Source organism: Rousettus aegyptiacus, unplaced genomic scaffold (assembly GCF_014176215.1).
Source record: "Rousettus aegyptiacus isolate mRouAeg1 unplaced genomic scaffold, mRouAeg1.p scaffold_m13_p_4, whole genome shotgun sequence".
Taxonomy (NCBI): Eukaryota; Metazoa; Chordata; class Mammalia; order Chiroptera; family Pteropodidae; genus Rousettus; species Rousettus aegyptiacus.
In genome coordinates, this window is record NW_023416307.1 from 123,838,081 (window position 1) to 123,852,298 (window position 14,218).

A 14,218-nucleotide genomic window follows, 5' to 3' on the forward strand; every position below is an offset into this window, starting at 1 on the left:
ACAGATTAAAATTGAGGAAGAGAAAGTCAAAGGGTGAAGAGCTTCATTACAAGGGCCTGTCGCCTTCCACACACTAACTGTATATATAAAAAAAAAAAGAACAAAAGGGACAAAAACAAAACAACACAAATTTAGGTTAGCTTCCACAAAGATTTTCCAAAAACTATGCTCGTGACACAACCCACTGATCATCTTGTGCGGCCTCTTCATAACTTCACGACGTTAAAGCTAGAGCGGAATTTAGGAAGCTGTGAGCACACATTCCTTGATTTGCAGAATAAAATGTTGAGACACAGGCATCAGGGCACGTGCTAGGAATAGAATCCTGGTTCCCTAACACTTAGCTGCGAACCTGTAATACCTGGATAGTTTCTTGTTTAGTTTAATCCTGCTCAGCGGTTGTATAGAGCTGGTGATTTCTTAAAATTCCATCTAAAGGACTCAGTTTCTGATTCTAGGTAACACACATAGGAGAGAAGTCTCCAAGCTGAATTTTTCATTTTCTGCTGGCTGCTTATTGCAGACATATTTCCAAACCAGTCTAGATCCCATACTTGTTTTTTAGCCTGTTGAACACGCCGAAGACTAATTCCTTTGGTGGCTATGGCTAAACTGTTCTGTCCTGGGTGTATATGAAGTTGTAAGCCACCAAGTTTTTTTTTTTCCACTTGAATTTTCCTGTTTGAGGCAATTACTTTAGTGGTGGAGACACACAGCCCATGAAAGAAGGAAGTGGTTTATACAATGAAGGAAGTAGGAGGAATAGTTGAAACGACAACAACAAAAATACCTTTTTTCTTCTTCTTTCCTGAAGTAGTTTTCACTGTTAGGGCTCTAGATGACTTTGTCATCTGGTTCAAAGTTGAACTTCCTCTCTGTCTGGCTGTAAGAAAAAAAAAGATTAAAAACAAAAAGTCTGTTCAAAGCTGTATAATTGGGTTTTTGATATACTTTGATATTGGCTATTTTCTTGTTTTGACATTGGTTATTTCATTTTATGTACACTTTGGACAGAGTTATTTTTCACAAACATTGTCAAAATCACATTCACATCATTTCAGTACTGTCTTTTTTATGTTTTTCTCCTCAAAGACTTGAGAATAAGCAACCAAGTAGGGCCCCAAGAATTGTCCTGTAAGACCTTGTGTAAATTCTTTACATCCACGGTTGCCCTCTATAGAAGTGGCTCCAAATACCTGGAATTAATGAGAATGTAGCAGAGAGGAATACATTTTGGGCATGTTTTAAAAAATGCATTAGTATATTATTACTGTGGAGTCATCCCGGAGCCTCTTTTTATTTTCTTTTGTAACCCACATCTTATTCATCAGGAAATAATAGAGATGTAGAACCTAACCTCTTCTTCTATTACCCTATTGTCACCTGGATAGGCACCTCTCACCTTTCACCACCAGCTCTCACCTGGATGAGAATAGCCTCCCAACAGGCCTCCCTGTCCCCACTCCACCCAATCAGTTTACCACACAGATTGAGGAGTCCTTCTTAAACCTCAGTCCTAACTAAGTCCCAATTCCTCTACTCCTTCCTAGCCAACAAGGCCCTTGACCCCCTGGTCCCTGTTACCACCCTGCTTGCTTCTTGCTGCTCCCTGGGACCTTGGTACAGGCTGTCCCCTCTGTCTGGAACGCTCTCCCATTTATCTGCAGGCTCACTCCCTCGCCTCCTGTGTCTGTACACAAATGCTCCTTTTTCAAGGAGCCTACACTCAACCATCTATGTGAAATCACACCCCATTCCGTCTTCTTTCCCCAGACCCCCAAATTCGCCTATCTTGCTTTACTTTTTCTTTTTCCATAGCAACTATCACCTTCTAACAAGCTTATAGCATGTATATACTTGTTATGCCTTTTAAAAATTGTGTAACATCCCTACCTTTACACATACACACATGCATGCAAACACCCATGCATGCATGTGCATGAGGATTACCAGGCCCCTCCTTAGGGACAGTGATCTTTGTTTTATGTGCTAAAAGTATTTGGTATCTATTAGGAGAGACACAAGTGCACACACACACACACACACACACACACACATTTGATGAAGGAAGCAAGGAAGGAGTGTTATTACTAAGATTACATTTTATGCATTATAATCATTTAGAAAACAAACTGGTCATTGAATAGTGAGGCATTTGTCCTTTGTTAGAAAGAAAAATCAACTCTGGCAGGAAGGAGCAATCACTAGGAGCCTGGGACTTACTCAGGAGAACAGGAGAGGAAACCAAACCTTTGAGCCTTACAAAGCGGTTGGCCTCAAAACGTTTTTGCTCTTATAACATCCTAGAGGAATACTGAGCTATGTACTGTCTCGTACATTTTGAGGTTGGTATCTAAAGCTGAATTTTAAAATTTCAAAGGATGAGATTTCTAGCATATGGCAAATATTGATGCATAAAAATAAAATCTGTTATATCCTTCTCTTAAGTGTATCAAATAGAATCTTAATTCCAAGAAATTTGATACTCACCATCCTCCATTAAAAATTCAAAAATCCCAAGCAACCTAAAACATGAACACATTCTTCTTTAGGGGATGAAAATTTTACATTATTCTCATTTCTTTTTGGGCTTTTTCTTGTATTGCTGTTCTACTTACTCTATAGAATTTTATGTTTGAAAGTCTTTATAGCTATTCCTATAACAATCCTCTGTCATAAAAATGCTACATTTACAAATATTTAAATTTTAAAAGTTTCTTGGGATCACAGGCTCTAGGGTATTAAAAATATCTTCTGCAGTTATTAATCAACTTTTAGAAGTATACGATTGATTAATACAACATACGTATTTTATACATTTTGATAAATCCTAATTAAATGCAAAAATAAAATTTTATCGAATGCCTCTCTCAGTGGGATAGATGGTGCTGTTTTATTTATTTGTTTTTATAATTAAGTCATGTATTCATTAAAGAGCATTACTGCTAAACTGAGGCAGACTTCAGCATCAATGCCATTTGCATTTGCCATTGCGATAGTTAATGCTGAGAAATCTTGTTCATACCAATGGGAATGGAATAGTGTTGTCAGATGTAACCTCCCTTGCCCTCCAAATACAGACCACTCCATTAGATTTAAATGTCAGATAAACAAAGAATAATTATTTTAGTTATTATACCACAAGCTTGGCATGGAACATTCTTATAATAAATTATGTGTGTGTGTGTGTGTGTGTGTGTGTGTGTTTTAATCTACAATTCAAATTTAACTGGACAATCCTAGAAGTTTTATCATAGCAGTATTATTCAAGTGTAGGAACTCCTGAGTTACAGGCTAAAAATCACAGTAGTAGATCAAAAAAAAAAAAAAATGTTTAATGGCCTGTCAACTGATAACTTGATTATGCCTTCCTTCAATCATGTCAAAAGCAAAAATTAGAAGCCACCTAATGTGTAAATAATGTGTTGTTGCTGAGTTATGACACTGAACACTTCCATTAATATTTTGAATTGTCTCTGTTTTTACAACCTAAGGAATATACTCTGTTCAGATACTAGATGGGAGAGAAGTGTGCCTTTTTTGGCAAAGAAAAATGATGACTATGACCAAGGATATTAACCATAGGTATTGGGGTCCTTACAGAAGTTCAGAATCTGGAAAGTTCTTTAAAATCATCCACACCCTCTCAAACACACCCACCGTAAGTTTTGGTGTACTCTGTGTCTTAGTGCATTTGGGGTGCTATAACAAAATCCCTGGGGCTGCGTGGCTTAGAAACAACAAACATTTATTCTTCACAGTTCTGAAGGGAAGTCCAAGATCCAGCTATCTACACTTTCAGTTTCTGGAGAGTCTGCTTCCCGGTTTATAGATGGCTATCTTCTCGCTGTAACTTCACAAGGCAAAAGGAGCAAGGGAGCTATCTGGGGTCTCTTTTATCTTTAATCTCATGCGGGAGGGCTCTGCCTATATGACCTAATCATCTCTCAAAGGCCCCACGTCCTAATACTATCATCTTGGGGATTGGTACTTCAACATATGAATTTTGGGGGGACACAACAGTCTTTGTTTCAAGCACCTTTGTTTCAAGACAAGGGTTGTAAAGGACAGGGATCAGGGCAGCTCCAGGAGACTGGCAGGATGAACTAAATCACAGGTTATTGTGGGTGAGGTGCCAGGTTCCTTGGTTCAAAAATAACAAATAGCAAAGTCCAGCTGGCAGGGCTTGGGTGCCATACCCACTGCGACCAGGGGAGGGCTGGTAATATACCAGAATCTTGTTTCTTGCCTCGTATGCCTCTTTCTTTTTCACTTATGGCTAGTTCTATTGGCAAAAAAGTGAAATAAAAATGGGAAAACTAATTTACCTCAGCTCATTTGTCTATCAATCCAGCTCTGAAGGGGAAGAATCTCTTTTAAGTCCCCTCCTTACTCAAGATTTCAGCAACAATAACAAAACCCACAAGTACATTCCTAGGTTCTTCTCTTCCTCTGAGGCTAACTATGACTGTATCTAACATTTACATTCACTTGAACCTTGATTTTTATCCAGTTCAACTGGTGCATTTTAGGTATCCTGCATTCTTTTGGGTAATTATATTAGTCTGCTCAGGCTACCATAACAAAATACCACAGGCTCAATGGCTTAAACAACAAAATTGTATTATCCCATGGTTCCAGAGGCCAGAGTCCCAGATCAAAGTGTTAGTTGATTCCACTCCTGATGAGAGCTCTCTTCCTGACTTGAAGATGGCCCCTCTTGCTGTGACCTCATGTGGCCTTTCCTAGGTGTGCATGCATAAGCAAAGGGAGAGGGAGAGAGAGAGAGAGAGAAAGAGAGAGAGAGAGAGAGAGAGAGAGAGAGAGATATCTCAGGTGGCTCTCTAATAAGGACACTAATTCTATTTTATCAGAGCCCTACTTGTATGAACTCATTTAAACCTTACTTCCTTAGAGGACTATGGGGGTTCAGAACAAGTAACCCCAAGATGTAACTGTGGTATGTGAATTGTTTTAAGCTAAAGGCAACCAAGGCTCTGTGGGCTCAAGAGGAACTTTTGCCCCACCTTAACTACCTAGAAGAATTTGAATTAGGGGCCTTGCCCCAGATAAGAAATTATCAGAGATAACCCTTGTTTGACCTTTCTATAGAGCAGGGCAAACTACTAATTATAGAACATCTGCTCTTCTTATATCCTACAATGTTCTTCTTCACCTCTGAAGCTCAAGGTGATCTTTAGCTCAGAATGTCATATATACCTCATTTTCCTTTTCCGTCTTTGAACCTCTCACACATGTGGGGTCTCTGACTCTCTCATGTATGTGGGGTTCCCATACATATCTATGTATTTAAATTTGGTTATTTTCTCTTGCTAATCTGTCTCATGTCTATTTCATTATTAGACCAACCAAAAGAACCTTGAGGGTTGAGGAAATTTCTCCCTTTCCCAAAGGCTCCATCTCCAAATACACCACACTGGGGGTTCAACATATGAATATTGAGGAGACACAAACTTTCAGTCCATAGCAGTAACATACACACCAGTACAGAGTAGAAGTGCCTTCACCTTCAGAGCTGGTTTGATAGACAAATTAGTTTCTCTATGTTGTTTAAGCTGCTGAGCCTGTGGTATTTTGTTATGGTAGCCTGAGCAGACTAATATAGTTACCCAAAAGAATGCAGGATACCTAAAATGCACCAGTTCAGAGTTCAAGTGAATGTAAATGTTAGATACAGTCATAGCTCAGAGGAAGAGAAGAACCTAGGAATGTACTTGTGGGTTTTGTTGTCATTGCTGAGATCCTGAGTAAGAAGAGGAACCTAAAAGAAGTTCTGTAGGTTGCCCATTAACCACTGGGCATGGCCCAGCTGACACGGTCTGCAGTCTGTCCAGGGGTGCAGTGAAGAACGACAGAGCAGGCTCTCTCTGTGGTCAGCTCTGACCTTGGCTTTTCGGCTCTCAGGAAACAAATCTGAAACCCTTAAGATTAGGCCTTAATGCCCCTTTCAGCAAAAACCACTTGGAATAACCAGAGTAAGAGATCTTCATGTTTCTCCCCCACATCCTTGTCACTTCTTTATCTTTTTAATCTCACACCTCTCACACCTGCCCGTGCCTGCCACACAACTAATTCTTGAAACGGTGCTTTCATATTTCTGACAATTTCTTTTAAAAATCACAGATTCACTTAGTTATTTGGATCATAAAGTTCCAATTCAGGACTTCATAAATAGGACTGTGGGGTTTTTTTTTTTTTACTGGAATGTTGGTAAAAATAGCAGAGGGACAGTAATAGTTTATAGCAAATGCTGTTTTCCAGCTTCCTTTTATATTTTATTGGATTAAGTGAATTTATCAAATGCAACAAATAACCTATGTAGTTCTGATACCATGAAAGTTCCTAAATGGGAGATGACAATTATATTTACGAATCTGTTACAGTTATAAGCTCTTTGCACTCACTGCCACTTCCTCACTTCGGATCTTGTGATTCTGGTAGGACTGCCCAGCACAGTGCTCCATTGCACGCCCATAAGGTGTGTAACCAGTCCTGACCAATCAAAATCATAATTTACCATGACCTAGGCTATTGATATTGGTACAAGATGTAGGTATGTGACCCAAGAAGAGCCAGTTAGAGCCTTCCTATGGAAGTTGACTCACAGTCACTGAAAGAAAGAGGCTCACACTTTCTGGGTGATTACAAGCATGATGATATAGCCCCAGGACTGCTGGCAGGTACATCGACTGTTGTTTCCTGCTCTTAGGAAGTCTGTCTGCCCTGGGAGGGAAGGCCAACCCTTGGAAGAGAAGCAGAGTCAAGAGCAGCAAACTCAGGTTCTCCTGATGACATGGTTTCAGCCATTTTGGAAGACAGCTCCACCTGGAGACATCCCAATTATGTGAGCCAATAAACCCCTATTTATCTTTAATTTTGTTTGTGTTGCTTTCACTTTTAATTGAAAGAGCTCTAATTAATATGCTGTACCAGTTTGCAACTGCTGCTGTAACAAATGACCACAAACTTAGTGGTTTAAAACAATACAAGTTTATTATGTTATAGTTCTAAACGTCAGAAGTCTGAAATGGGTCACAGAGGCAAAAGTCAAGGCATGGGCAGAGCTGCGTTCCTTCTGGAGGCTCTGAGGAAGAGTTCGTTTGTTTACATCTCCAGAAACTGGAGGGCACCTACAGCATTCCTGGCTCACAGGCCTTTCCTCACGTCACTTCAATCTCTTCTTCCATTGTCATGTCTCCTTCTCTCTGACTTTGACCTTTCTGCCTCCCTCTTATAAAGATTCTTATTACACTGGATAACAATTCTTATTACACTGGACCCAGCCAGATAACCCAAGAGAATACCCCCATTGCAAGATCCGTAATTTAATCATATCTTCAAAGTCCCTTTTGCCATGGAGTTAACAGAATTACGGGTTCTGAAGATTAGGACAAAGACATCTTTGGGGGTCCATTACTCTGCTCCCATACATACTCAGGAAGAAGAATCTCCGTTGACCACTGGGAAGGTTATTTTCAACCACAAAGCAAAGTTTCCTTCTTTTAGGTGGCCTCAACGCATTTTAGGGTCAAGTTCCCCAGAGCTTACCTTGGAGTGGCTGAGGGGGCGTCCCAGAGTCTGGTGAGGCTGTGGCCAGCTGGTCTTTCCTCTGCATCTCCGCATACTCTGCTAAAGGTCTGAGGAGGGCCAGAGCTCCGGAACACTGCAAGTAATTGCCCTCGAGGTGCAGCTTGCTGGGGAAGGAGCCAAACATACCGTTCACTTGATGTCATATATCGCTTCCTCAGATTTGGGTTTGAGGTCTTTACGTCACAAAATAAAATAATGATAGTAGACCCAGTTATAAAATAATAAAGTCTACCGCCATGCTACCCTGAACAAGCCCAATCCTGTCTGATCAGAAGCTAAGCAGGGTCGGGCCTCGTTAGTACCTGGATGGGAGACTACCTAGGAAGACCAGGTGCTGTAGGCATAAAAAAATATTTAAATATAAGGGATTGTAAACTGACAAGGTCCTTGCAATCTGTGAGGTCAACCAAGGGTTGCGCCTAAATAAATAAATAAATAAATAATCATAATATGTAATAGACCAGGTCATAAAAAATAGACCTAGTGACCATGTTAGCTGACCAGAGATGTACATGCATTTGGCATGACACTGTTGATTCTCAAATGTAACTAACGAATCTTTCTCTTGTAATTAAGATAAAGGAAAACAAAAATAACTAGAGGAGAAAGAAAGATGATTAGAAACATAACGAAAAATCGGGGGAACTTATGGGCTGGTAGTCTCTTTAACTAAGCTGGTTATATAACTCAAGACAGAGCAGTGCCAAGATGTGGGTTGGGGAGCAGGGTTGCCTCTCACCAAATGGCACTCTGGCATATGACCGAGCCCAGCCTCTGCCCACTCTGTGGCCCCAGACCACAGTAGCGTAGACTGAGGTCTTGAAGCCTTTGGTTGCGCTCCAGACCTGAGAAAATACTCTCAACTTCTTCATTTTCAAATCTAGAAAGAAATGACAGGAACAAATTTGTGATTTAAAATCTATGTCACCTGCTGGATTGTTAATTTTGGGGCACTCCCAGGGAAACTAAAGGCACTTTTGCTGATCCTCAGTTTGGATGGCTGGGCTGACCAAGGTGGGGCAGCCTGCATGTGGAGGAAGGGGGACCTGGAGTCTGTCTTTAGGGCAAGGAGAGCAGAGGATGGTTTGAAGTACCCATTCAAGGGAGCAGATGGAGAAACAAGCTCCGAACCTGAGGACGGGAGAGATGGCCCTGTTGGCAGGGATGGAGGAGTCTGTGAAGACCCCAGCGATACCAGGACTCCGTAAGAGGGGACCTTTTAAAGTACATCGAGAACAAGTTCAGAAAAGTTCAACCTCTTGGCTCTTCTCTCATGGTCCTGCACTATTTCTCACCTCGTGTTGCACAGTCCTTACAGCTTGCAAAGTGAAACCATGTGCATTGTCTAATTCATGCCAGCAACAGCCTCTGGAGGTAGGTATTGATTGGGTCAGGAAACTGAGGATCAGTGAATCGAAAGGACTTCTTTAGAGAATTTGGAATGCCAAGGCTTGAACTTTAAAACGAGGTGAGTAGTATTAACAGAAATAACTTTTTGAATTTGTTAATTCAGTCAACAAATAATTACAGAGGGCCAACTACCATGGTGGGTGCTGGGATGCAGCTGAGCCTAGGAAAGGAGGGCACACTGCCTGCCTGACTTCTCAGCCCATTGGGGAAGACATGAGGAAAGAACTCCAGTGCCCAGAAGCTGGTAACCTACAATTTTACCTGTGTTGAGGTCTCGGTAGTAATTCCCAACCACCCAACACTGACGACTCTAGTTGGCTTAGCAGCAGCAGGATTTCAACTGACAATTAAAATAAGCTTCTTCCTGAAGACGGGAATTCCTTCTTTCTTCCTTCTCTCTTCCCACCAGTACAGGTCTCGGTAACCAGCGCAAGAGCTATGGTCTAGAGGGGTCTCTTAGCGGTGGGGCTGGTTCTGCCCAGTGCAGTGCGGGAAGCTGGGGAGGCCCCCAAGCCGATTCCACAGCCACTGCATGGCGTCCGAAGGACTCCACCTTTTGCTCCCCTGTATTAGGAAACACTGACTGAGGCTTCTCCAGCATTTCAGAAACCTGAAGAAACTCCACAGAATGCGCCCTCTCCCCAGCTCTTGCTGAAGGACTTGTCCACTGTCACCACTGAGGCCCTAGTTTTTTAATGGGGCCTTTGTTTCTGTGGTCCCACTTCTCAGGCATGAATCATCTCTTTCACTTCACGGACCATTGGCCTTTTGAGTACAAGGCACCACCTGGCTCCATGAAAAGAGTCACAGAATCATAGATTTATGAAGTAGAAAAGATCATCTCGTTATAGATCACAGAGGTTACATGACCTACCCCAGCTTACACAAGCAGTTTGAAATTATTTGTAGATGGTAAATTATAGACCTCAAGCAATCTAGAATCATGGATCAGAGGTGGGGTCTGATTCAGACAGCTGGATTCACATCCAGGCTCCACTCCTAATGGCTGAATGGCCTTGAACAAGCCAGTTAACCGCCCTGAGTCTTTCCTCATCTATAGTCAAGGGATAGAAATGGGACATAATTATCATTATGTATCACACATCTATATGTAATGGCACATATTAATCTATTGTTGAGAGAATTAATGAGATAATTCACACACTGTGTTTGGCACACAGTAAGCATTAAAGTACCAATAGCTGGTATTACTACTACTACTACTACTACTACTACTACCACCACCACCACCATTAGTATTATTATTGCCCCCTGACGCTCCCCGACACACCTGGTGTCCCAGCCGTCTGAAGGACTTGCTCTGCTCTTCTCCAGCACCATACCTTTCCTCCCACCTCCTCTCCTGGTGAATACTGACTCATCACCTAGAGAACTGTGGTTTCCCTTATCCAAACTACTGCTAAAATTTATATGGACACTTTTTGTGAGATTCAGATTTCTACCCTGCATTCTATAGAATCAAGAGCATGTCTCCGCTCCTCTATATACCAAGGACTCCCTTAGACAGCAGCTTTCCTTATATATGTATTTTTGTGTCTTCCTTAGCAATGAGCACAGTGTCTCACACAGACTGGCCTTGCCAATTATTTGTTGAAAGAACTAATGAATGAATAGACTTTTTTTGAGAACCCTAACATTTACTCAGGAACTTAACTTCAAGGAGGTTTTAGAATGTTCTCTTTCAGTGATGACTCAATGAGACAAAAGGAAATGGGACATTGTCCTCCCCTGCCTTTGCATCCCCCAGCTGAGAGCAGTAAGAGCCTTGAAGGAACTCCACTTTCCAGCCTTACTTGCAATAATCGAGGACGAGAGAATGTAAACTGCTGAACCGCAGAGCCTGTCCAAGTCTCCCTAGAGACCACGGATCCATCTTGCAATCAGTGAGTTCTAGAGTGGTCAGTGGGCAGGTGGGGTGCCCCTTCAATTCCAGAAGCAAAGCCTGAGAATGCAAGGTAGAGAAGTGTGTACGCGATAGAGACTAGCATGCTCTGTGCTTTCAGATGTTACTTAAAACTCGATTATGTTAAGTACCTCAGCATTTTTGCCTCTGAGATAACTTTCTAATTACCTGAGGAGAAAGTGGCATGAAAAGAAAATAACTTCCCTTTAAAATGAAGACTCATTGAAGAATTATATGGGAAATACCAAGCTTTACGATGAGATAAGATATATCGTAGCATATCTTTTTAAGTGTTATTATGGGCTGAATTGTGTCCTCCCTCTCGATTAGTATATGGAAGTCCTAACCCTTAGTAGCTCAGAATATGACTGTATTTGGAGATAGGGCCTTTACAGATGTAATTAAGTTAAAATGTGGTCATTAGGGTGAGCCCTAAGGGAATCTCACTGGCATCCTTATACAAAGAGAAAATTTGGATGCAGAGGGAAGACCATATAAGGGCACAGAAAGAAGATGGCCAGTTACAAGCCAAGGAGAGAGGCCTCCAAAGACATCAACCCTGCTGACACCTTGAGCTCAGACTTCTACCCTCCAGAACTGTTAGAAAATAAATTTCTGCTGTTTAAGCCACGCAATCTGTGGTACTTTGTTATGTAGCCGGAGAAAATTGATACAGATGTTGACATTCTGACCAATGCATTTTTCTCCTCCTATGGTTGCATTCTTTTTAGGAGAGAAGTGTTGCTGTTCCAATCTTTTAATTAGATAAACATCATGAGTTAAATTATCTCGTAAACGATTTATAGTCACAATTATAGATACTATTGGGATTTAGAGGTCTGCTCAGAAATAGATTATGGAAATTCAGCAACTAGGTGCCTCTCATGTTGAAGCAGCTGGACTGGTGGCAACACGTGGGCATTTGGATGCGTCTCAAGTTCTCTCAGTTCCTGAATGGAGGGGGTCAATGGCAAGGTCATTTTTTGTGGTAACAAATGATGCCAGTCACAGTTAAATTTCTACCTAACTGGCAGGAAAGGGTATTTAAAGCTACAAATCACGAAGGCCACCTTTTAGCAATTAGAATCACCACAACCTGAGGATTCCTTCAGTTCTGAATTTAAGCCTAAAAGAGGCTTTGGTGAGGTCTGGAGGATTTCGGGTTTTTTGAGGTAATGACACGTTGGTCAGAGATAGGATTCCAAATTATACTTTGGCTGAGGATAAAAAAGCACTTGCAACCTTAACTACAGAGCTGGTGCCTGAGGCCTCCGTAAGGAGAGAACGCCTAGTTTGAGGGCTGGATTGGGTTTCTCAAGCTGTGTTTCTGACAGAGGAGCCAGTGTGGCACTTCACTGGCAAACTAATATTGGTCTGTGCAAAACAGGCTCTGGACTGGATCCTAAAGATCTGTACCAGTGGTTTGCGGGGTCACTCCCTGAGGCACCAGCACTGCTGTGGCCAAGACCATAGCCATCTATGATAAAATTTCCAGCAGCCTCCAGATTACCAAGAGGGGTCCTTTTTAAAGAACAGTTGAGGAGCACTTTTAACATGCAGGGACAGCATTCTTTTTTTTGGCTTGAATGGATCGAGTACCCTTACTGAACCTCTGAATAAAAACAACTAAAAATTGTGGTTACACGTTTAAAGTATTTTTTAAATTTTTTTCAAATTGTGGTCAAATGCACATGACATAAAGTGTACCATCTTGACCATTTTTAAGTGTACAGTTCAGTGGCATTAAGCCTATTCACATGGGTGTGCAACCCTCACCACCATCCATCTCTAGAACTTTCTTTACCTTGCAAAACGTAAACTGTTTCCATTAAACATTAACTCCCCATTCCTCCTCTCTCCATCCCCTGGCAGTCACCATTCTACTTTCTGTCTCTATGCATCTGAGTACTCTAGGCACCTCATGTAGGTGGAATAATACAGTATTTGTTCTTTTGTGACTAACTTATTTAACAGCATAAATTCCTTAAGACCCATCCATGTTGTAGCACTTGTCATAATTTCCTTTTTTTTTTTTTTTTTAAGGCTAAATAACATTCTATTGTACGTATAGACCATGTGTTGTCTATCCATTCAATGGACATTTGGGTTGCTTACACCTTTGGATAAGTGCATAATGCTGCTATGAACATGATTGCACAAATGTCCCTTTGAGACCCTGCTTTCAATTCTTTAGGTTGTATACCCAGAAATGGAATTGCTGGATCATATGGTACTTCTATTTTTAATTTTTGAGGAACTGCCATAATGTTTTCCATAGTGGCTGAACTTTACATTCCCAGCAATAGCGAACAAGGGTTCCAATTTCTCCACATGTTTGTCAACATATTATTTTCTGAGTTTTTTCATGTAGCCATCCTAGTCAACATGAGGTGGTATCTCATTGTGGTTTCCATCTGCATTTCTCTAGTGGTTAGTGATGTTGAACATCTTTGTGTGTACTTATGGGTCACTTGTGTATCTTCTTTGAAGAATGCCTATTCAAGTCTTTTGCCCATTTTAAAATCAGTTTCCTTTGTTGTTGTTGTTGTTGTTGTTGTTGAGTTGTAAGAGTTCTTGATATATTCTGCATATAACCCCTTATTAGATATATGGTTTACAATCATTTACTCCCATTTTGTGGGTTGCCTTTCACTCTGTTGTGTTCTTCGATGCACAGAAGTTTTCAGTTTTGATGTCTAATTCAACTAGTTTTTGTTTTTGTTGTTTTGTTTTGCCTGTGCTTTAGTGCGACATCCAAAAAATCACTACTAAATCTAATATAAAGCTTTTTTTCTATGCTTTCTTCTAATAGTGTTAAAAATATCTTTTTAAAAAATGTGTTGATTGGGCACTTAGGGAGGAATACCCAAAAGTCAATGAATGAGAAGGTAGGAACCCAGAGTAGGGTTCTGACACCAGCTTTCCCTTTGAGAGCATCATTAAAGCTCTCAAATAGATTGATACACATCACTTTGGGCTAGTGGTACTTCTGAGAAGTAAATGGGGGGAGAGGAGTGAGATGAAGCTTTAGTTGTTGTATTTGTAAAATCTGCAATTTTTCTTCCCTAAAAAAAAGTATATTTCATGATGGTGGATATATGGATTTCAGTGCTATTATCTTTGCACTTTTATATGTTTCATTCAAAAATACTTTTTTCAAAGAACATCTTGGAGCATATCGGTCAACAACCAAATGAATTATAGCTGGAACATATGATATAATATGCTCAAATTCAATTACAAGGTTAACTAAACGTTTTAAAAATGCATGAC

At 40.8% G+C, this 14,218-nt stretch overlaps 1 protein-coding gene across 6 annotated transcripts in view; it reads right to left on the reverse strand.

Moving 5' to 3' along the window:
- The window catches only part of LOC107509412, a 36,202-nt gene that overhangs the window by 16,513 nt on the left and 5,471 nt on the right, over positions 1-14,218 (reverse strand). For 5 of the 6 annotated variants that reach the window (XM_016141878.2, XM_036219537.1, XM_036219538.1 and 2 more), the window contains 4 exons: positions 10,836-10,984; positions 8,351-8,491; positions 7,570-7,715; positions 791-883 (listed from right to left, as the gene is read on the reverse strand). In XM_016141878.2, coding sequence (XP_015997364.2) covers positions 791-883; positions 7,570-7,715; positions 8,351-8,491; positions 10,836-10,984 — 529 coding nt within the window. The remainder of the gene's footprint in view (positions 1-790; positions 884-7,569; positions 7,716-8,350; positions 8,492-10,835; positions 10,985-14,218) is intronic. The other variant, XM_036219540.1, reaches the window with a different exon arrangement.